The sequence below is a fragment of the Lycorma delicatula genome, chromosome 4, assembly GCF_047948215.1.
Source record: "Lycorma delicatula isolate Av1 chromosome 4, ASM4794821v1, whole genome shotgun sequence".
Lineage (NCBI taxonomy): Eukaryota > Metazoa > Arthropoda > Insecta > Hemiptera > Fulgoridae > Lycorma > Lycorma delicatula.
This window is the reverse complement of record NC_134458.1, coordinates 78243871-78269239: the sequence shown is the minus strand read 5'-3', so window position 1 is coordinate 78269239 and position 25369 is coordinate 78243871. Positions and strand designations below refer to the sequence as shown.

The 25369-nt window shown below is 36.0% G+C and overlaps 1 protein-coding gene across 1 annotated transcript in view; it reads left to right on the top strand.

The window, feature by feature from the left end:
- The window catches only part of Mybbp1A (MYB binding protein 1a), a 60010-nt gene extending 52795 nt beyond the window's left edge, over positions 1–7215 (top strand). Inside the window, exons 18-19 of the mRNA XM_075363401.1 lie at positions 2618–2772; positions 6879–7215. Coding sequence (XP_075219516.1) covers positions 2618–2772; positions 6879–7179 — 456 coding nt within the window. The 3' untranslated portion in view covers positions 7180–7215. The remainder of the gene's footprint in view (positions 1–2617; positions 2773–6878) is intronic.
- Positions 7216–25369: the final 18154 nt, after the last annotated feature.

The window sequence follows — 25369 nt, the reverse complement described above, 5'->3', positions numbered from 1 at the left end:
AGCATATTTAATTGTTTTTAACTTAAGATCTGAGTTGAGCTTCATCAAATTGTACCACGTGTATTATGTCATTCATCACAGGATAAAACATATTTTGTGTTCATGGTTCAACGAGGATATTGAGAGACTAACAAATATAAAAATTCCTTATAAATACAATTTATTACTGAAAAACCATTTAAAATAAATAATAGTAATAATGACAATATATAGATATAAAATACAGAATAATAATTCAAATAAAAAGGACAAGATTTGTTTAATGAGAGTTAAATTATAAAAACCAGAATACAGTCCAGTTTACTAAAAACATTATAATGACTACTAGAAACCAATATTGCATTAATAACAAGGTAACACTAGAAAAGTCTAAAGTTCATACAAATCAGTTTCTGCAATTTCTATAAATATCCCTATACTTTATGAATAAATATAATACTATGTCACTTTCACTACTGTTTACCAATAACTCACCAAACAACTTCTTGTAGTCACTCACTGTCCACACTGGTATACTCATGACATACTCTTCACTCTTAGTTATGACACCCTTACTGATATTGCTGTTGTCATGACTGCGCGGAACACAGCCTCGCAGAACTACTCATTGTTATCGCTTATTATCACGACTGCACTGAACACGGCCTCACAGAACAACTGACTCTCCCACTGGTCCTTGGCATTATTTACATCCCTCTGGCCTGCAAACCTTGTATCTGACTCATCTAATTGTTGAAGCATAACAATTTTCATTGTACACACCTTTTTGTTTTTCTATAACTTCTTTTTCCAATCTGGTAACTTTTCTGATTAAAGAATAGCTTTTGGAGGTGCCATTGTCTCTGTAAGCAAAGAACAAATTGTTAAACGGAGCCGTTGTTCTAAAAAAGAATTCCTTTTAGTTCCTTCTAGATTCTTTTCATTATTATTTTTACTTTCTTCCTTTTTAATTGGAAGAAATCCATTACCCTGGTCTATTATACTGGTCCTTTTATACTGTCTATCTGTGTTTTAAACATATCGATTAAAACACAGCGACGAAAACAAGATTATTATCACTGAGGTTAGTATGTGTAAAAAAGCGCCATACTCTAGAAAAATATTAATCTTTTGGAAACTATTGATCTGTAAGATCAATAAATTGATTCCGTGCATGTGATGTATTGATTAAAAAAACAGCTCGGAAAAACACTGTACACTTAGAAACCAGCTAATGGTATATTATCTTTGGAAAACTAGTGGATGATTTGAATACTAATTGATGATTCATCATTATTTGTTAATTCTTGTACTATCAGTTTTTTTTGTCAAATGAAAATTATTTCCACAGATCATAATTAGAATATATTCATTAAACGTTATAAAGTTATATTTCTATAAAATAAATTATAGATACATTACATTTGGCTCTGCTACACTGGATCTGGATTACTTTCAGTTGTCAGCTATGTTTTGTGTAATATTTATTGTTTAACCTGGTATACTCAAATATTTAACGTTTTGCAAAAAAGATTAAAAAAGGTTTAAAAATTTTTAATGTGGCATGGCAGAAGTATCTTGAAAATGCTATTGTAAATAGTTAACATTATAACTAATTACAGTATTTTTTTCTTTATCATAGAAATGAATTTTAAAATTGTGTTTCTGTATTATTTGTTTTGTTTTGATTAAATTGGCATTTTCAGGTATTAGAGTTGAATCTTAACATTTTTCCAAATCGTTTTGAAAATCATGTTATAAACCTATTTTTTAAGCCGTAATATTACTCATATTTCAGTTGTAATCAAATTTCATTAAATACATTTGAAAGCGGCAGAAGTCAATTTGAGGATAAGAATATCAGAGAATTTGAAAAAAAATTACTGAAATGGAAAATACTTTTATTTATCTTCCGATCAAATTAATCGTTTTTTTTTATTTCAGAAAATACATTGTAAAATATATCTCAACCCTTCTGGACTGATCATTTTTTCTTTGATTTAAGTGCTGTATAGATTTTAAAAAAAGGAGATAATATTCCACTACTATAGATTTTTGGTTTGGAAGGGTTTTAAAAATTTGGTTTATACAATTTCACTTAACGTCAGTATAAACTGAAAATGTTGTACCATAGAATAGAACAATTACCGATAAAAAGTTATTGATTTTTACAAAGTTAAACAATTTTGTAACTCATAGCAGAAATTCTAACAGTATTTAACACTATGTCCACTGGAAATAGACAAAGTGGTACATAAGATACATACTAGCATACTGGCTAATCAATCAATCCATCCATGATATCATGTGTAGTTTCAATTTTTCCAGTGTTAATGATTCCTGTTTAAGCCATTCATAAGACACTAACAAACCTTAGAAAGGCAAACAAGGTGTTTCAAACTTTTACAGGATCTGTTGGAAATGTACATTAGACATTAATAGATCATTCAACATGTTCTTTATTATTTTTAATGGTTGTACATGGAAACCATGCATTAAGTTTGAAAACCAATGTTTGGATAAAATGTGCAGTTAGTAGTTCGGTAAATACACTATTGTAAATACTAATTATTTGAAAAGTGTGTTATAATTGCTTTTAAAAAATATATATTGTGTAATTAACTATCTTGTGTCACAGTTGCAGGATAAACCTGATAAAATTTACCAACAATTTAATCAATTATGTCTAAGTATTAAGAAATCTGGAGTTTCAACTGACGTAAATGAAAAGTTTTCAATGGAATTTTTAAAGCAAAACGTCAATAAAAGAAAATTAGATGATGCAAATACTGCGTAAGTAATTCTGGTTTTCGATATGTAATATTATCTTGATATTTTTTTCAACATGTATGTTGAAGAAGCAGTACTAAGAACTGAAGGACAAATTTAGGGCCGTTGTTCTTTGTGTAGTAATAAGCATGAGTCTGAAATATAGTAAGTAACACAGTTTGAAAATAAGTTAAAGGCTAAAACTTAAAAAATAATGAAATCTGACAGAAAGGGAAATAATGAGAAATAATAGAAACAATTATAAAAATTAAAAATCATGACTGGCTAAAAGTAAAAAATGAATTAAAAACTGACAATAAATTGAACAAAAATAAAGAAAACAAGGTATGAATTAAAGGGCTAAACATTGTTATAGGTATTTAATTAAATAAAATAATGGGTAACCAATCAACTTTCAGACAGTTTTAATTTGTTTAAATATATTTTTCATGTTGTAGAAATAGCAGACATTAAGGTTATCTAATGATAAGTTCTTACCAGGTCATACATCAGTAAGAAAATGTTTTCCAATGAAAATATTTAAATGCAGTCAGGGAGGCTCTGAATAGCAATCGTCCTACATTAAACAGCTCTGAATAATTATTATTCTATATTAAATAGCCCCCCAACTGCATTTAAATATTTTCATTGAAGGGCAAAATTTTCTGATCACTGTAAGACCTGGTGAGAAGTTAATCGTTAGACAACCTTAAATGCCTGCTATTTCTACAACATGAAAAATATGTTTAAACAGATTAAAACTGTCTGAAAGTTGAATGGTCACCCATTATTTTATTTAATTAAATATTGCATAACGATGTTTAGTCCCCGTTTCCTTTTTTTAGTTCAATTAATTTTTTTTTTATTTTTGGCAGTTGTGTTTTTTAATTTTTATAATTGTTTTTATTATTTAATACTTTTTAGTGATCATCAAGAAAAATTCACGCTTTGAAAACTTATAGATATGACCCAAATGAGGAAATTGTAAACATTTCAATTTATTTATTTAATTGGCAGTATACCAATCTAAAATTACAGATTTCTTGAGTGATTGAGTTCCTTGATAGTCTTTTTATCATACACAGCAAGCTTTTGGGATCCAGACAACTAATGGCTAAACTTTTCAATTGTCTCACGTGACTCAGTGCTACACAGATGTGAGTACTTAGATCTACGACAGCTCTATCTAGTGTCGTCCCTTGTAGTTAATGCACCGTTAGAGCCCAGCTTAATATTAGTGGCAGCATATGCTGTTCCACTTTGCCCCGTCCTCCTAAAACATCAAATTCTACTATATTGGGGTAGATCCTCAATCTGATATCGACAGCAGTACCTTTAATCGTACAAAGACCATTTGTAGGAGCTTGCCAGGCTCAAGCTGGTCTCGTCATAGCACAGACCACTTGCTTTTTCTGAGTACACCAGTTAATTTTTGTTCTGGTTTGGTTCCATCGTGATTTTTTATTATACTAGCAAATACCCCATTTGAATTTTGAAAATTGAAAGATCAGTTGCAAAGATATAACTACATTTCTGAACATTCATGATTTGTTAGATCAAGATTGTACCTGTTGCATGCAAAAGTTAGCTTTCAACCTACTAACAAATACCTCATTTGATTTTGAAAATCAGACAATTGTTAACAGAGATGTTATAAGAACACTCCATTGTACCTACAGACAGTGTCCCAGGGGCACCCTGTTTGTTACCAGTTGATGGTGATGATTGGCCTAGCCTCGCATCACCTCACCACTCTAGCCTCACACGCAGTCTCCACAGGAAGCCCATTATTATTAAATTGAATTTTTTTTATATTATTTTATTTTACTTAAAGTAAATTTAATTCTGTTATTCTTGTAATATTCATTCAATTCAAACCCAGCTAACACAGTGATAGAAGCTCACAGTTCATTAAAGTTTGCGCTTCATGCAGCAAATCTCCACTAATACATATATATATATATATATATATAGAGAGAGAGAGAGAGAGAGAGAAAGCCGATGGCATTCCCATCAGCTGATTTAGAAGTTTAGAGTTCTAAGGTTCAAATCCTAGTAAAGGCAGTTACTTTTATGCCAATTTGAATACTAGATTGTGGATGCCGGTGTTCTTTAGTGGTTTCTTTCTTTTTCCTGTTTAGCCTTCGGTAACTACCATTTAGATAATACTTCAGAGGATGAATGAGGATGATATGTATGAGTGTGAATGAAGTGTAGTCTTGTACATTCTCAGGTCGACCATACCTGAGATGTGTGGTTAATTGAAACCCAACCACCAAAGAACACCGGTATCCACGATCTAGTATTCAAGTCCTTGTAAAAATAGCTGGCTTTACTAGGACTTGAACGCTGGTACTCTCGACTTCCAAATCAGCTGATTTGGGAAGACGCGTTCACCACTAGACCAACCCGGTGGCTGTTCTTTGGTGGTTTGGTTTCAATTAACCACACATCTCAGGAACGGTCGACCTGAGACTGTACAAGATTACTCTTCATTTACGTTTATACATATCATCCTCTGAAGTAATACCTAACAGTGGTTCCAGAGGCTAAACAGAAAAAGAAACAAAGCCTATGACATTCCTGGTAACATAAAGATTCCAATTCTGGGTCATACATCTAAATCGGTTCGGCTGTTGAGCTGCTGTGGTGGAACAAACATACATATACTCTAAATACATTACACTACTTTTTGGGCAGTCATGTAATTAAATATTAAGAGAGGAGAACATAGTTTACTGAAAAATTAAAATGATAAACCGATTAAGCTAGAATTAAAAGCAGACTGGTACAAGCAAGAGAGTTTTCAGCCAAAATAGAAATCTGTTAGTATTTAAATAAAGATCTATGTATAGAAAAGAATTTCTTGGAAATAATTCTTTGACAGAATAACCCTTTATACTAGTGAAACACGGACAGTAGTAGGAAAACAGTTGAGGCGTTTGATATTTTGCATTGCAGGGAATGCTGAAGTACAAATTGATTTGGGCTTGTAAAATATAAAATGAAGAGGTCTTTAGAGAGACAGATAGAAGAGGTGATAAATTATGTCATAATCTTGTAATGAGATGAATAGTTGTCGGCCATATATTAATACATCCTGTTATGGTTAGTTTGGTATATAAAAGATGATAGAGGTAAAAACTTTAAGGACAAAAGATAAAAGATAACTGAGGAGTGTGTTGTATTAAGTATGTTTAGATTAAAAGGTTAGCATTAAAAAGAAAAAAAAATGTAAAATATCATGTAACCAAACTGAAGGTTAAATTGAACTAAACTAGTTAGTAATTTGAACCTCCTAGTCAGTGAGACTGCTTAATTTGTTTAGTTGTCATTGTGATGATTTTTCATTCAACTAGTTCTGAACTTAATTTTTTTGACAAACCTATAGTTTTATTACTAAGAAAATAGATTTCTTATCATCATAGTCATTATTAATGAATTGTTTTCTATGATTGGGTATGCACCTGTTGAGAGTAAGTGTATAAAACTGCTTTTTTTAAAACTATTTTGCTATGGAAATTATATTTCTGTGGGCATTTTTTCTAACTTGCTTCAGTATATTGAACTACTTGAGTAGAAGTCTAGTTTTACTCGACTGGTACGTGTCGCTACTGTATGATATAATTTAGCAGATGAGTTTGATACATGGTGTTATAATTTATAATCAATTGATTAGGAACAACTCCTGGATAAGAAACAGAATCAATCCTTGGACAGTTCCACAACCATACAAGGTTGCTACCCCACTAAGTTACAATAAAAGAAGCAACTACCCTGCCACCTATTAGAAGGTGCCAGCATAGTGACACAGTTAGTCAAAGCAGCTGATTCTTTTTCCTTGTCATTTGCGCTCAAGAAAGAAGTAGTAAAGGATAAGAAAGAGGAGGGAAGAGAAAGGTGCAATCAACTGTCAGAGGGAGTGCATCCAGTCTGGGTAGATCACAGTACCACTATAATATATTATTGTTGTTTAGCTAAATGTTATGTATTTTTAGTAACCTCACAGTCATCTTGGGACACCATCTGTTGTGCTTTTTTTTATACCTTAGTGTTAATTTTTATATTCATTGAGTATTTCATTGAATTCTACTTAATTTTTCTTATAATTGTGATTTTTCTATTTTCAGGGAATCAAATAAAAAAAAGAAACAAAAGCATGAAGATCAGAAAGAAAATATAGGTGTTGAATCGAATAATATTGTAAGAAAACATACACAACATGATGATAAAGAAAATAAGCCTGATAAAGTGGGTAAAAAACGTAACAAATACAAAGAAGTGTTAAAATTAAAAAAGAAAAGTAAATTAGCCCGACTTGAAAAATCATCTAAAGGAATAGAAGGTGGATTATTTGGAAGTCATCTTTTTAAAAATCCTGCTTTTATTCATGGTGAAATTCAAAATGAAGAAAGTGATGAAAGTAATTAATTGTTTAATAATTTAATAAATGTTTATTTCTTTTGTTTTCTATGTTTTATTAACCTGTGTAGTATAACTAACCATATATTTAAGAAAGGTTTATTTGAACCAAATAAGATTTCTAAGGTTTTGATTTTTTTACTTTGTACTTCATATGCTATCAAGATCTTTCCCAGTCTTTGCTATTAACATTTAATTTATTTATATATATTTTTCTTAAGAAAAATTTACTTTTTAAGAAGTTTTATATACATAAAACTTCATATTTATTTAAGTTTAAGGTGATATATAATGAATGGATTTAATCAATCTGGTTTTAAGGTGATGTATTATTTTATTTATCTCGTAAGTAGCTTAGTGATATCGCGTAATTGGTTGTGATATCGGGAAACGGTATTAATGTTATTTAACTTCTTTAATTACTGAATTTTAATTTAATTCAATATATAATATTAAATTTGATCTCATCACAGTTATTTTACTGAAATAATTCCTATAAATTTAAATAGATATTTGCATATCTTTTTCCATTTAACCAGGATAATGTGGTCTGATGCATTTCTGGGTATGCAGGAGTCTTAGAAAATAAATTTAAAATGAGTTTTATTTTAAATATATGCTTAGTGTGTTGAATAATTTTTAATTACACAATTAAAAAAGTAAGTTTAACTATTTATAAATACAAATAAATTATTATCTTAAACATTTATTAGATTACAGTTTGATTACAAAATTGCACTCAAAAACCACTTACAAAATGTTACTTAAAATCTGAACTTAGATGGCCATTTTTCTTGTTATGTAATCGTTATCAGTAGACACTGTGAAAAAGTTGTGTTTAAAAACATGAGTAAATAAATAAAATAAAAAAGAAGAATGAAAAATATTGACAAATAAGCAGTTCCTAAAAAATATTGTAAAATAAGAATTTTTGCAGGGTTTTTTAGTTTGAAAGGAAAAATATGAAAGTAACACATACAAACAACTGGTGTCATTATAATTAGTTTAAATTCTGTCATGTTTAGCTTTAATAAACTGAATTGCTTATATTTATAACATAAATTTACCATTATTTATTTACATATTTTTTTTTTATAAATAAATAATGCTAAATTTATATATATATATTATAAATATGTAATGGCGAATTTCAATTTAATGGAAAATAATTTTTGGGTATTTCCCACCTTTAGCTTCCCGAAATGACATTCTGAAAATTATATAAATTTAATTTTTTTTTTTACCTGTTAAATATGTTTTGTTTGTATTTACTTTATGCCCAGCTTCCCTTCATTTTTCTTTGATCATATGAATGACTTAAAATAAAATTGTGTTTTGTTATAATTATTGTTAAATAACTTCATAAAAAAGCTGTAAATTATACAGTTCTGTTAAGTAAATTAACTTGTTCATAGATCACTTCTAAAACTGTCGAGAATAGTGCAAAGGGATGATAGAACAAACAGCATAGGTTTTCTATGCAGATTCATAACTGGGTGCTGTCTGTGATGAGTAGTGATCATTATCCTTTGAAGCGGTTATTCCTACATTGTCATCAGATGGTTATGATTACAAGCTTGGGCAGCATGCCTATTTTATTCTTCAATCATATGATTTAGAAACATATTTGATGAATATTATACATCCAATTTGTTATTATTATTTTTATTAATCTGACTTATTTGGTTATTGAGTGGATAACTTCCATCTTTTCTTTTTAGTTCATTGTTCTGCTTCTGAATTTTTGTTTATTTTCTGTTAATTTTAATGAGAAAATTTTAAAAAGTTATAAAATACCAATAATTTCTTTTAAAGATGTAGTTACAAATTTTTTTATTGGTAGGAAACAATTTGTATTAATTTCCACACAATTATTTTATGCCCAAAATTAGAATAATGCCTTATGTACTTACCAAAGTATGCTTAAAAATGTATGCTTACCTCTTCTAAAAAAAAACTTCTACTAGACAGTAGCAATTATTACTGCTACCTTCTTGAGAATTAATGTTTCATTACAGAAGGAATCCTGGAATTTATTTTTGTTTTAATGTATTTTTGTTACCTTCTAGGATTCCTATTAATTTTTCCAGTGATGTACCTTTAGTGGTTTTTTTTATTTTGAAGAAAAAGAAGAAACAACAGGGTAGCTATTTCAGTTAAAGAGAGGTGTTCACTGTGCGGCTTTTTTTTTGTTAAAAACAAGTGAGAATAAAAGATGGTATGTGTATAGTCACATTTTTATGACAGAATCCAATTTTTCCTTTGTCTCGTCTGGCTATCTTTACTTTGCATTTGCCAAACCCTACTCACTGTGCCCCAGCAAAATTTAGCGCTCTTGATACTTGATTCAGGGGAAAACGATTATAGATAATCCTGCTAATTATCAAAAAATGCAATTTACATTGACTCAGAATAGCTGCTGACATTTTGCATCTTTTTTCCACTAAACAGAATCAGGCTTTAACATCTGTTTACCAAATGGGTAATAATCTAAAAATGCCTTCCATGAAAAATTAACTGGTAGAAATCCATCATGAGACAGACCTAGCATGTTCATGCTGAAGACTACATCTCATAATAAAAAAATTTCACGAGATTTTTTTTTTTTAGCTGCAGTGTTCAATTAACAATTTGTTCCAATTTACCAGAACCATAAGTAAATTTGAATAAAAAAAAATGACTTTCAGAGGGGTTTCCATTGAAATCCCTCAAAGAATGGTTTATGTATGTATATATATATATACGTACCTTAAATGGTATACATAAATAAATGCATACAAAGATGAGTCTGATGAATATTGATCAAATTCAGAACATAAAAAGTAAAGAAAACACGTAAAACAAGATGTAAAAATAAAACAGAAAAAAATTAGAATGAACTTTTGCATACATCCTTTCTCCTCTATTTATTCATTAGTTAACTCATAACATTTAATTAATTTTTTATTTCAATTCTGTTACACATTTCTCTGGTATTTGTTTAAAAAAAACTTCCTCATTTTCTACTTAATCAGTCTATCCATTTTAACATTGCCTTGTAATGCTATATTTTAAATGTTACATTCTTTTCTTTCTGCTTTAGAGTCTGTATGCTTTTTAAAAATATTTTTTGTAGTTGTAGTTCTATATAGAATATTAGTTATTAAAGACCATACCTAAGAAAGATACTTAACTATATAGAAAGACCATTTCTTCCATTCTTCCTTGCAGTAAAAATCAGTGATGGTTTTAAAGAAAGAATCAAATATAAAAAGAAGAGAGGAGAGAAAGAATAATCTCCTCAAAAGAAGGGTAGTGCAAGACACAAATCTACCTAGAGAATATCTCAAGGCCCCTTCTACTGCTGAGTACACATAATGTTCACGTTCTCATGAGAGATTAGAGTAATTTTACTCAGTAAAATTTCTTACCTTTTTTTATTACCAAAAATTTCTTATCCTTCAGTTATTAATGAAGCACTCTAAAACAAGATCAGAGATTCAAAATAACCTTGTTTTCTTCAAAATTAACATAAACATATATGTTTTCCTCAAACATATGGACCCCGACGGGGAGTCTTATTCTTTAAGACTTTGGAGGTTGGCATCTCCACGGGCCTAGCCTCTGCAGCTTTTCTTCCTACTACACACTGAGCTGCAGAATACTTTACACTATACACATATACTACATCAAGAACATTTACATTTACATTTACATTTTCGCTCTCAGATAGTGTCATCTTGGAGAATGGAGTGCCCCAAGGTAGTGTATTAAGTGCCACCTTATTTTCTGTAGCCATAAACAGTATTACCAATTGTGTGCAGGCTCCTGTCTCATGTTCTCTATTTGTTGACGATTTTGCTATTTACATTGCGAGCCGTTCAACACCCACAGCAGAGAGACTTCTACAGAACACTCTATCTCACCTTGAAGCTTGGTCCAGGATTGCCGGTTTCACATTTTCATCCGACAAAACAAAATGTGTAGTCTTTTCTATGCTACGAAACCCTTCTATTCCGCAAGTTTTACTGAACGGAGAGATTATTGCTATCTCTCCTTACGTCAAGTTCTTAGGTTTATTTTTTGATAACCGTCTTACTTGGGTCAAACATATAAAAGAATTAAAAACAAAATATTGCAAACTTTTAGATATGATGCGAGTCCTTAGTAACACCAATTGGGGAGCCGAACGGTCATGTGTGATAAGTTTTTATTATTCCTTTGTTCGTTCCCGTTTAGATTATGGTTGTATCACCTACTCTTCAGCTCGTCATACCGTGCTTAAAATGCTGGATGCTGTACATCACGCTTGCCATAGGCTTATTTAGATCAAGCCCTGTCGCAAGCTTACTTGTAGACTGTGGGATATACACAGTCACCATCACTTTGGGATAGACGAGACCAGCTTTTATTATATTATTTTGTTCATCTCAAAGGACAGCCAAATAACCTGGCTTTTGACTCAGTCCTTAGAAATCCTAATTTAGGAAGGTATGAGGACCATCCACGTTGTATTGCACCTGTAGGTGTCCGTACCCGACGTCTGCTGCAGCATATAAATGTTGACACACCGTCATTCTTTCCTATGTATCCTTGCTCATATCCTCCATGGAGAATAAACCTTATAAATTTTTATTTTGACCTTACGACATACAATAAACAATCAACACCATCTATTGTCTTTCAGCAAATGTTTCAGTGTGTTCTCTCCAAGATGAAATCAGACGCGGTTGTATACACTGATGGATCGAAACAAAACGATACAGTTGGGTGTGCATTTGTTGTCAACGAAAGAACTTATATGTTTGGTCTACCCGGTATTACGAGTGTGTTTACCGCTGAACTATACGCTATAAATAAGGCTCTAAACATCATTAACCCTAAATATAGAAAAATTATTATTTGCAGTGACTCGTGTAGTGCTCTCCAAGCCTTAAAAAACTTTTATTCCAAACATCCTATCATCATTGAAATTTACAACGCAGTCCCTGAGTTGAATAATCGCAACACAGAATTAAGTTTTTGCTGGGTCCCTAGCCACGTAGGGATTCCAGGTAATGAACATTCAGATTCCGCTGCCAAAGTAGAATGTAACCAACCTCCTTTCACCACCCGAGTTGCTACTTCTGATTTCATTAAATATGTAAAACAATTACTAAGAGCAAGGTGATTGGACGGCTACCGTTGATAATAAACTCCGTCAGATTAAAGATTCTGTGTTACCATGGGACTCCTCATACAGAAAACCCCGGCGTGAGGAAGTAGTTCTCTGTCGATTGCGGATAGGACACACGAGTACCTGTTTACAAGAGGACAACCACCTCTATGCGCACGATGCAACTGCCGCGTGACTGTGCACCACAAACTCGTGGACTGCGTATGTTATGCGGCATTACGTCGTAAATTTTAAACTACCCAGTAACATCCGTGGTATCTTGTGTAATGATAAAGAGGTTTTAAACCGGATGTTTCTGTTTTTGCGTAGTATATGGTTAATACAAAAAATTTAATTAGTTTGTATTGTTTTTGTTATCCGAATAGCGAGCCTTTTACACTCCCTATCGGAAATTTTTTTTTTTATATATATCATATTTTTTTGTTTTTTTTAATGTTTTTTAAATTCGTCTGTGATATTAGTTGTAAGACTTTGATATTAGTTGTAAGACTTTAAACATAATAGTTTTAAGTTTTATTTATTTTTAATATGATCGTTTTTAACGTAGTTTTAAGTTACATGTTAGTGTTTTTGTTATCCGAGAATGGGCCTTTTTCACCCATTCCGGATTTTGTTTCCTGTGATAGTAGTTTTAATTTTGTGTAACAACTTTAATTACTTTTATTTATTTATTTTCCGGGCGATGATAACGTCCAACCGTTTTTCGCCCTAAAAAAAAAATGATGCAACTGTCCCATGACTGTGCGCCACATACTCAGATTGCATATGTTATGCGGCGTTGCGTCGTAAATTTAAACTACCCAGAAACATCCGTGGGGTCTTAAGGAATGATAATGAAGTTTTAAACCGTATATTTCTATTTTTGCGTAGTGTTGGGTTAATGCAAAAAATGTACTATTGCGTATATTTTTTCTACTGGAAGAGTTTTTAATAAGTTTGTTTTTTATTTTTGTGGTTCTGTGTTTTTGATTTTGTTATCCAATAGGGAGCCTTTTACAATCCCTATCGGAATTTGTTAAATTTTATATAGTTTTTTTTGTTTTAAAGACTCCGCCTGTGATATTAGTTGTAAGATTTTAGTGGTATTAGTTGTAAGTCTTTAATGATATTAGTTTTAAGTTTTATTTCACGTTTTTAATTTTTGTTTTTAACCTAGTTTTAATTTTTTGTTATATAGTTTGTGTTATTTTAAGTTTTATTTAATTTTGTTATTTTAGTCTTTAACCTAGTTTTATGTTAGAGCTTTAATGTTTTTTAGTTTTCTGTTATTGTTTTTGTTATCCGAGAATGGGCCCTTTACACCCATCTCGAACTTTGTTAAATTCTATTTACTTTTGGTTTTATTTTAGATTTTATCTGAGATATTAGTTGTAAGTTTAATTTTTGGGAAGAGTAGTGGTCCTATGTTCTCGTCATCGGGGCTGACAACGAACAGTGGCTGTCAGTCAATCTGCTTTGCTGTGGGGTTTAGGCAAAACAGCTGAGTAGCGTGTTGCAGTAGTGCCACTGTCAACTAAGTAAGGATGTTCCCTTTGTTATTGCATCGTGTCCCCATTCTTAGATTCATGAGGCCAATAATCATTTCGATCCTCTGGCAGGTTCGGGAAGCGATTTCGCTCCGAACTCGCCAGTGGTCTGCTCTAGGAGCTTTTAGCTTTTGACGTTACGAGTGGGGCTACGTGAGAACAGGTGGCCTTGCAGTGATAGATCACTGCTGGACGCTCATCTTGTCTTGTGTCTAGGTGATAGGATTGTTCAGACTGTTACTGTAGTGCCTGGTATTGCAGTCGGTGTTTTTGTTTTCTTTGAGACACTATGGAGTAATCCAGGGGAGATTGCTTGGAGGACCTTGTTGGCATAGCCAAGGACCTGATTGCCGGCGACCCCTTCTTGCCAAGAAAGTCACTCGGAAGGTCTCCGCCGAGATCACGGTCCTACGAGAAGGAGGTCTCCGCAGGGGCAGTACTGCGCCCACGTGCACCGGCGGATTGCACTAAAAATCCTGCTGAAGCCTCTGCCACGAACTGTGCGGGCAAGGCTGCGGTCGGAACCGTGAAGCAAGTGGGCGGCAGTGGAGGGCGAGCCAAGGCCGAAGCGGAATCCGGTGATATGGCGATCGGCCCGGTGCGGGAGATCCCAAGGATGAAGCCTGCTGTGAGGCAGGTGAATTCCGGATCCGACTGTATCGGGTGGATCGAAAAGATGTGGTCTGAATGGACCAAAGTCTCGTCAAAGAAAGGTCGTGGGTTGCATTGGAGTTTCTGCCGACGTTCTGGAGAAGAACGGTTGAAAGCTCAATTGCTGGCCGAGCAGAGGTCGCAGATATTGGTGTATGATATGTCAAGGGTAGAAGAGCCCGAAATCCTCAGGGCCGTGCACGGTCAAAATCCTATCTTGGATATGGTCGTTGAGGACTTCTTTAGAGAAACCAAGGTAGTTCGTAAACTGGGGAAGAAGGAAACCCCAAAGAGACACTGGGTTTTAGAGACCTCGCCTGAGATCAGGCAGGTCTTGATGGCCGGTGGACATCTGTTTTTCGGGTGGGCCTCATGTAGGGTTGTCAACCTTATAGAAGTCGCCCGATGCTTCAAGTGTCAGGGCTTTGGTCACACCTCTCTCCACTGCAGAGCGCAGTCGGATATGTGTGGTCACTATGCTTTTCCGGGGCACAGGGTAGCCAATTGCCCTGCCAATTGTGCCGCCAGTACCTTGGTGAAAGGCAGCGGTGCTGGACACCGGGTCAGGGGTAGGCGGTGTAGGACGTATGAGATTGCACGGGCGAGAGCTGTAAAGAGTACAGCTTATGGCGACGCCTGAATTGGGGGAAATATTTGAGGACGGACTCCACCATGTCTAACGCCTCTGCCTGGGGCAATTAAACTGCATCATTCCCGGGCGGCCACCAGTGAAACCATGAGGCTTCTTGAGGAGTACAATCTCTTGGTCCAGGAGCCGTACGCGGTCGGGGATAAGGTAGTCAGTTTCCGCGGGGTAGCTGTTATTCATTCTCGTGAGGGACGGCCGCTCTCCGCGGTCGTGGTTAGCTCAGATTCGTTGGGTGTCTTTTGGATGCCCCATTGATCTGATGATCAATTCACCGTCGTGAGAATCACGAGCGGTGCGCTCAATGTCTTACTAGTGTCGGGATACATCCAGCTTGGATGGAGTATCGATGACTTGCTGGCGAAGTTGTGAAGGATTCTGGATGGTCTCCCGGGCTTTAGTGCTGGTTGCTTTGGACGCTAACGCCAAGTCTCCCGCCTGGGGTTCACCACTCACTGACTCCAGAGGCGCTGGTCTCTAACAGTTCGTTGAAGCCAGGAACCTCTACTTGATTAACGACACAGAACCGTCAACTTTCTCTTGCGAACTGGAGGAAAGTTACATCGAAGTCACTTTGGTGACGAGTGACCTGCTACGAAGTGCAAGTAGTTGGAATGTCTGGCCTGAGGCCAGTTTGAGTGATCATAGGCTTATAACCTATGAGATCGTTTACGGAGGCGGTCTAAGAGCTCCAGATTCGGGTCGCTATATCCTAAGCGGCCTGGATCAGGACAGGCTGCGACACGAGTGCACAGCTGTCTTGCAAGGAATGGAATGGCGCATGGAGCACAGGGAGGAGGTGGAATTGATGGCTGAACAATTCGGCTGGGCCATCGAGACTGGCTGCGATAGGGTCCTATGGCAGCCTCAGCCAATGGACGGACCCTTAGGTAGTGGCCAGTTCGCTGATCGGAGAGTACCTGCATCCGAGGAGTAGTCTGTTAAACACAGGAGGAAACCCTGGAAAAAGTGGTGGTCCTCTGACCTTAACGTGCTGCGTGCAAGAGTTAGGTCCGCTAGGAGAAGATACCAGCGTCGATCCCTAACGGGGATTATCGTTGATGTGTGCGCTGAGGGTCTGTGGATCTACCGGCGCGCCCGTAATGAGTATGTTCATGCCATCAAGGAAGCCAGACTCAAGTTATGGCAAGACTCCATGCGCGAGTTGCAGCGCAACCCCTGTCAGCTCGCAAAATCATGTTACCGGCCAAAGACATTGCATCTGCTGTCCAGGGTTCGGTGGTTGTGACCACACTTTAACATCTGTGGCGACTTACCAGGCGTTCCTGGATACTCTGTTTCCAGATGCTGTGGAGGGTGAAGCAGAAGTCGGCGTCAGGGTGGGTGAAACACTATTCCCAGTGGTGCGGGCTGTGGATCCGTAGATATAGACCGATTAGTTTCTCAAAAGGCACCAGGGATTGACTAACTTGACCCGGATATATTTTACCATCTACTGTCTGTCATAAGAGAACCGCTTGGCAGGCTGTTCTCGGGGTGGCTAAGCTAGGACTGCTTCCCGACTTATTGGGAAGTGGCTTTGGTGAGGGTGTTCTTAAAACCAGGAAAGGATCCTAGTGAGGTCAGCAGTTACAACTGTTTTCTAAATCGAGGCTAATATGGCTTCATGAAAGGCGTTAGCACCGAGGATTGCATCATAAATGCTCTTGCCCAGGTGGAAAGCGCCGACTGTAATTGTTTGGTTAGCTGGCATCTCTCCCGCCACCACCCCATTCGGTCGCCCTAGAGCATAGACCAAATGGCCGTCCCAAAAAACGGCTACTGTGCCTCTAAAACAGATTGCGACCTCGTTTCCTAAATGCTCCTAATGAGCTCCTAGCTTGCGTGAGCAATTAAGCAGGGTGCTGTACAGCAGCTACACTTAGGGACACGTACAGTGTCCCTGCCGCTCACTTGTCCACATTAAAACTAAATCGGGGAGGCGCGCCCCTTATTACAAATTAAAAACTATGCAGTTATATATTAAAAGACGGCAATTTAAACCGCCACGCCTCGGTCGCTGTCAGCCAGCTAGTGCCTGTCCACCATTTAAAGCTCTTGGAGCTTTTAGTGGCTGGAGGCCAGCCATTATTTCAGAGAAGTCTTCCCACGGCTACGCTATAGGAATCAATAAAATCCCATTTAAATTAAACATCTAACGATGACGGTTGAACATCGCAACCTCATGGAGGAACTCCCATACGGTCCGAAAATGCGGTTCCCGCCACATTGACTCGCCGTTTATGAGCGGCCAGTTTTCCCTCTGACCTCTAAGTTCCAGGTTGGCCCGGTCTCTGCCCCCTCCCCAGAGCAGGGTAGTCGAACATCAAATGTTCGTTCGACTGGACCTCCCCGCAGACACAACTGATCAGCCGCTAGGCGAAACCTGAACAGATATTGCATCAAATTCACATGGTTGTTGAGCACTTGGGCACCCGCCGCCCTTAAAAATGAATTCGAGGCATACCATCCCCCTAGATCCTACATAAATCTATACAGAGATCTTCCCTTATTCGTGGTGTGCCATTCACGCTGCCATGCCTCCATCGCGAGGCTCCATAGCCTCTTCCGCAGGCGGGAAATGGGCAACTGTACGAAATTTTGACCCGGTGCATTGTGATAACTGTTCCGCTCCGGCTCGAAACCGCATCCCAAATACCTCGGTTTCCCGACCTCTTCGCAACTTCCACATGACTGCTCGAACTTTCACCACTAAATCGATTGGGAGAGACTTCCCAATACGGTGGTAGCCTCGTAGGAGGTTGTTTTAAAAACGCCAGTGCATACTATTAAGGCTCTGCGCTGGGCACTCCTTAAATTTTGAAGCAGTGCTCTATTTCTATCCAACCTGTGCGCCCAAACTGGCGCCGCGTATGCGATCATAGTCTCGAAGACACCTCGGTACACAAAGTACATTTGGCGACCCGACAACCCATAAACCTTCTGAGCAATCCTTCTAAGTTTGTGCATCACAGAGACAGCGTCCGCCGCAACTTGCTTAATGTGGTTGCTAAAAAGCAACTTATCATCAAACAAAACACCTAGGTACTTATGAACCCTTACTCGGCTGATTACACAGCCTTTGTACTTAATGTGGGGGTTTCGACTGCACGATAATTTGTCTGCGCCCTTCAGAAGCATAAACTTCGTCTTGGGCACAGAAATCTTTAAATTTTGAATGTCCATCCAGCCTTCGGCGGTTGACAAAGCCGCTTGCGCTCTACTTTCTAGCTGCAGTCGTGAATTTCCACGAACTAAAAGGAGACAGTCATCGGCGAAAGCCTGGGCCGTGACTCCTTCTGGGAATGTCAACCCCAGAAATCCGTCGAACACCAGGTTCCACAGCAGGGGACCGAGAACGGAACTCTACGGACTTCCCCTGGTGACGGATTTTCCCACAACTAGGTGCGCATCCACTGCAATCCTTGCAGGGCAGCATCGCATACACACCTCAGTGTGTCGATCCAGGCCCCTTAGGTTGTAGCGACCTGGATTTGGTGCCCTTAGACCGCCTCCGTAAGCAATATCATAGGTTATAAGCCCATGATCGCTCACACTGGCCTCGGGCCAGACAGTCCAACAACTTATCCTCCGAAGCAAGTCACCCGTCACCAAAGTGACGTCTATATAACTCTCTCCCAGTTCGCTGGAGAAAGTTGGCGGCTGCTCCGCATCATTAATGAGGTAGAGGTTCCTGGCTACTGCGAACTGTTCGAGACCATCGCCTCTGGGGTCTGTGATTGGTGAACCCCAGGCGGTAGACTTGGCGTTAGCATCCAGGGCAACCAACACTCTGGTGCCCGGGAGACTGTCCAGAATCACACCCAACTTCGACAGCAAGTCATCGATACTGCATCCAAGCTGGAAGTATCCCGACACGAGTACGACATCGAGCGTACACCTCGTGATCCGGACGAGGGTGAATCGCTCGTCAGACCACTTGGGCATCCAGAGTCAGACTACACCCAAAGAGTCAGACCTTACGACGACCGCGGAGAGCGGCCGTTCCCCACGAGAATGAATAACCCTCACCCTGTGGAAGCCGACCATCCTATCCGCGACCGTGTACGGCTCATGAACCAAAAGGACCTCGAGGTTGTACTCCTCAAGGAGCCTCATAGCCTCGCTCGTGGTTGCCCGGGAATGGTGCAGATTAATCTGTCCCAGGCGTAAGCGTTCGATGTGAAAGATGTCCCCAAGGGCTTCCGGCCGTTCAAGCGTCGCCATAGGCTTGTTGATATAGCACGGGCTAGAGCTGTTGTTGACAGCTCTAGGCCGTGCTATATCGTACGCCTTACACAGCCGGCCCCCTACCCGACTGTAAATATGTTTTGGCATTTTTTATAGACATAGAGGCGGCATTTCCTTCCTTGTGTTTGTGTTTCGGTAAATTCCGTTGTTGCCAGCAACATTGCTGGTGGTATGTCGTTTATTTTTATTGCCTCGATCAAAGGGACATTTACACACAAATGGCTCTGCAAAGTGTAGAACTAGGCGCGGAGTTCTTGCTTCGGCGAACTCGGTTAGCTAGTTTAGAGGGCAACGATGTAGGACATTCAATATGTCCGGATGAGGCCTTCAGCGAAACCAAAAACCGAGTTAAAAAATCACCGAGATATTTACATCGGTGTCATCCAACCGAGGTCTGGCTTATTACTGTGAGGTGTAATCAGTTACAGGGTCTAAAGACGACTCCCGTTAAAACCCATCAGTGCTATGAACGGGGGGTGGGTGATGTGGCGACCGGAATCGTGCGTCTTCCCCGACGGGGGTTGGATGGTCTCCGGCGAAGTCGACTTGGCTGTAGTCGGGGAGTTGCTGCTCATCCATTGAAATCAGACCGGGCTTCCCTCAGCGGCAGTTGGGTCTCCACTACAGCATGGCAGTGATGGACCCCAGAGCCTCGCAGTGTCGGGTCGGCGTCGGTCGTCTTTCGCCGGCGCGAGCGAGGCGGTTCTCTCCTAGCGATCCCACGCTAGACTGGATCCTGCTGGTGAGTCCGCTGGCTAGGACGATTGAGCCCGGCGAGCTGGGGCGGGAAAGTACCAATCGCGTCCAGCGGTTCCCTCAGCAGGCCGGCCAGGCCTGCTACTCCGGCGGGAATGTTGGCATCCACTGGGAGGTCCCATGTTGAGGCAGCCAAGGAACTTCTGTCTTCTTCCATCTTCTTCTTCTTGGTCTTCTGCAGTTGGTGGTCAACAATGAATTAAAAATTCACTCTTTCGCACACTCTTTTATTGGAGTCTGAGAGTGGTGGGGCCATAGCGTCGCTATGGTTGGAGAATTGCACTGTCATCTGCATGGTGGGAGTGACGCTATACTAGTGCGTACGTATAGTGTGCTCCCACTGACATCTGAGCTGCTACCATTGTCCACTGCTGTTATTGAATTAGGCATTTATGTGGTAACAGTATGTAAAGTTATTGTATTTGAAAAATCAATGCACAGATATTCATAGCAATAACTCTCGACAGTTTCTTCTTGGACACTACATTTTTCAAATTTAAGGAACCATAGTCATTCTATATACACTATCTTTGCATGTGTATGAAGTGTTACATGGTTGTTTAATTACCATTCTCTCTTCAAACTGTCATTAAATTAAAATTGTAGCAAATGGTAATTAACCTAATTAAAATTTTTATTACTGATTACTGTGACTGTTAGTTTTATACAACTTGTTTTTTTGTTGAATGTCTAACAGTGAATTTGTTCATACTAAAGATATTTTAAATATTTTAAGTGTTATTCTTCTACTGGTTGTGTAAAAAGGCATTGGCAAAATTCATGACCGAAGTATGAGGTTGAAATATGAATACTATTTCTAAGGTCTGCATTTCCTTTACAATATTACAAGTTTTATAACTATGCACCAGACTGTTGCTAACAATGATTTTAACAAGAACATTTTGTCATTTTAATGTTATGTATAAATAAGCATTAAATTCTTGCTGTGAAACTATTTTTGTGCAGAAACTATTTACTTATTTTCAAACATATTTTTAATAATTAAAAAAAAATTAATTCTCCATTGCTTCATTACAACATTAATATTACTTTTACTTTTTTTATATTATTTTTTTTTTATTTATGAGTATTAGAAAATGTTACTTGGTTTTTTTATGCTGGGTGTACATATGTGCATAGATACCTCTTTTTTATATTAATTTTTTTTTTTTATTTATAAATATTACAAAATATTTCATGGATTTTATGATGGGTGTACGTATGTGCATAGATACCTCTTAATAAAGTTGAATATTTTTTATTGCTGAAATAGCATATTAAAACAGTTTTATGTGCGCAGTTTAAAATAATTATAATAAACGACTATTTTGTAATACATTAATTTTTGTATGCAATTTTTACCTTGAAAGAGATCAGCTTAGCTTGTTTGTTATGTAATGATATTTATAGCTGCATAACTTATTTTATTCTTAATTGACACATTTTCAATGCTAATACTTATCATTGATGTGTTTTGTTATGTAATAATATTCATATTGTAATCTATATCTAATGTTATTTCATAACAGTAGAAAGAACAATAGTAGTACATAACTGTTTAACAAATGCCAAAAATTTGATATAACAGATTTTTTTTTTGTTAATGTTTCACTGTTCACTAATAATTAACACCACTTTTTTTTCAGTTAACCTTTTTTTGTAATATTCTAAGCACATCTTTAATTGAAACTATTAAAAAAAGTACAGTAAAGTTGTATATTGTTATTGATTTCACACCATGGATTTTATTTTTTGCCGTGAGTTAGTTAGAACCTTTATTTCTTTTTTTTATGCATAACGTAATGTCTCATTAGTTTTCTGCAAATAATGCTTGTCATAAATGTTCTTAAAACAAAGTAAAAATGTTACAGTAGTAAAAACAGGAGGCCGGCTTAATCCATTAGACATCACAGATATGAGTTTTACTTTTTTTGTAACCTTCAGCTAGAAATCCATGGACAGTTTTACACATAGAGTCACACCCAGTTAGCCTTAATAAAGAAGTGGTTGCCCTTTTGATTACTAGAAGGTATCAGGATAACACCACTGATAGAAACAAGGTAATGGTTGATCAAGCTCCCGTGACACTCGTAGAAGGAAGAAGAAATAAATAAATAGGTAAGGAAAGAGGATGGGTATTGATCCTCAGAGGGCTGTATCTGATCAGAGCAGTGTACTGTCTTGCCCAGAACTCTTCATAGAGTAGTAGATCAAATGTTATTTTCTGTTTACTTTCTAATTTTTATTGGCAAAGATTCCTCTGGTCCATCAGTCATTAAATAATGCCTACAAAATGTAGATCAAAGGAAAATATCCCCAGTTTCTTCTCTTATTTAATCATTAGTTAAGATATTCTGTTCAGTTTATTATAATTGAAAGGTAAATGTATTATTATAACAATTGAATTTTTAACCCTACATAACTATTTTTTTTATTATTAGTAGTTTTATGTTTAATATTGGTTTATTTTATTTTAAATATTGTGTTCTTTCTTTTAATGCTGTATCATTATTTTTGTTTTTTTACAAATCTTATTAATGTTCAACGAAACAGAGCCAAAAATAAAATACAAGACATAATTTTAGCGAGTCGAGTTATTTTAGGAGCATTCAGTGTTGGGCCTGACACAGGGCAATTCCCTTCCTTAAGGAAGGAATTTGTTTGGAATGTAAAATGCATGTACATGAAAGTCTAAGATCTCTTAAACTTACTTTCATTATTATAATCTTTTACATTTTATTGATTTTCTTATAGTAGCTTAATTTCCATTGGTCTGTTTGTTTTTCAGAGTTGCTTCATATTATAAAATTCATTGAAGATATTTCTTTTATTTTTTGTATTACATTTATTTATACATATATTCAGTATTTCTTACCGTGTACATTACTTGTTCGAGAAGATGTAGATTTGAGAAAGGTGAAGTTAACCAATGTTACATAAAGAGAAATTAGCATAATTGATTTGATATCTGTACACAGTCTGTATAGGAATGAACTTTGTGCAGAGATCAAATTTTACAATTGATATGACACTTGTGCAGGAATTGACATGTTGTCGAGATGAAATAATTTTTTAACAAATTAATTTGTTATTAGTTCCTTTTTTGTAGACATTCATTGCTTCAATCATTAAATATCTGCTGTTATATCCAGCAGCTTGCAGTTACTTATTTAAAATGACATCACACATAGTTTTGTTTAACTGCAATGTCCAACATAGATCTTTTTGTAAAAGGTTTTAAACCTGGCATCATATACTTACTACACATGCCTCTTTTTCAGGATGATAATCCCATGTGTTGCAGATAATATGAAAATATCAGGTTATTAAAAAAGACCCATTTAACTGGGACTTGTTAACATAGACCTTTAATTTTAAGCCAGTCCTCATTTATACTGAACATATTGTCTCACCGTGAATGAAACAGTTTGTTTCTAACATTTTAAAGTAAACTGAATCTATAACTCTGAGGATCAGGTGCACATATGTAAAGCACTGAAAAGTATTAAGGAAGTGCAGAATGATAGAAAAATTAGAGTGAAGTGCAGTGAAGCACTATTTAAATTCATATTTAGCAGAATATCGTAGGCAGAACTCTTGTACAAATATCAGACATTTCTTTTTTTAACGTTTGACCACCATCAGTTTACCTGAAGTATAACTAAACGTCAGAAAATAATTCTGTTGTTCATACTACTTTGGAAGTAATCATACATTATATTTTAAGAAGAGTTGAGGTGCCTCTGTTAATCCAAAAATACTGTTTGATCTGGCTTTTTATGTATATAATCTCTTGTTGAACAACATTCCTTTCTGACCATTCATTATATAAATACCACTTCTAGTTTGCATTATTAGTAAAGTAAAAAAAATTAAAGGAAAGCAGTATGAAAATTGAAAGGCGTAAAGTCAGAGTAAAATATAGCTACTGAAGAGTTCTGTATATTAAATTAACTCTACTTAACTAACTGCCAGCCCATTGTTTTTGAAATTGCTATGTTCAATTAAGCTACCAATCATGCTTATCAATCTTATTAAGCCATCAATTAAGCTTATCACATGCTAGTTGGAACACTAGCAAATGATCTTCTACTGTATTATATTAGCAGATAAACTTTATTTCAAAAACCAAAAGATTCATCAGATTAATTTTATTTAAGCATTATTTGTAACTTATAGGGTTTACAACTTCAAATTTCATATATGCATGAAAAAAGTGTCTGTTTTACCTTAGTTTTGTTTATTCTCTTCTGATATTTTAGTGTTATAAATAATCAAAAATCCTAATCTTATTAATCATTTAGGTTTTTTGGATGTAAATCATTATTGAGGTATTAGAAATAATGCGAATGAGGTTGTTTAAATTTATAGTATCCTCTTCAGTTAACGAAACCCTTTTTACTTACAATACAATTTCTGAAGTCATCTCGTTATTAAATTTGGTTTATAATTCAATATTATTTTAGGTAACTTCTGAAATCAGTAAATTTCAGTATTAACTTGCTGTTAATGTCATTACCTGGAAAATTTGTGCAATTATACTATAAACATCAAATTATAACTATCAACAATTACATAAGAAGTGTTTTTGGAATCCAGTGATTCATCATCACTTATTTAAATACTATCTCAGGCAATGTATTACCTTCATCATATTTTAAAATTGGTAGTTTTCATGATCAAATACACCAAATGTTGTAGTGTTGAAGTACATAATGCATGAGGCAAATATAACCTTTATTTCGCTCTACCCTTTTTACTTTGGATGAAACCATTTATTTTAGAAATAACTTTATTTACTGCATGTAGAAAAGTTGCATCCATTGTGCAACTATCTACTGTCATATAAGTTAAATAAAACTCCAGTAAGGCGTTATTTTATAGCAAAATAAGTATGGCATGGATGACTTTGACAGAACATGTATTTCCCAGCCATGAAACACTTAAAATAAGCCCACTCTGAACAAAATGTTTGTTAGTTCTAATGTATATTCACTCTAGATTCAATTGGCTTTTTAATTTTTAAATAACATTATTAGAAGTACTGCTGATCAAGCTCAGTCATTTTGATCATGGACTAATAATATTATACTTGTATAAATAGCTACATCATATTCACCTCCCAGAAAAGACATTGTCTAACTGAAATTATGTTTAGAAAATGTATTTTTTGTTTCTAAAAACAGTTTTGTTAGGTTAGGTTTTGTAGTGATT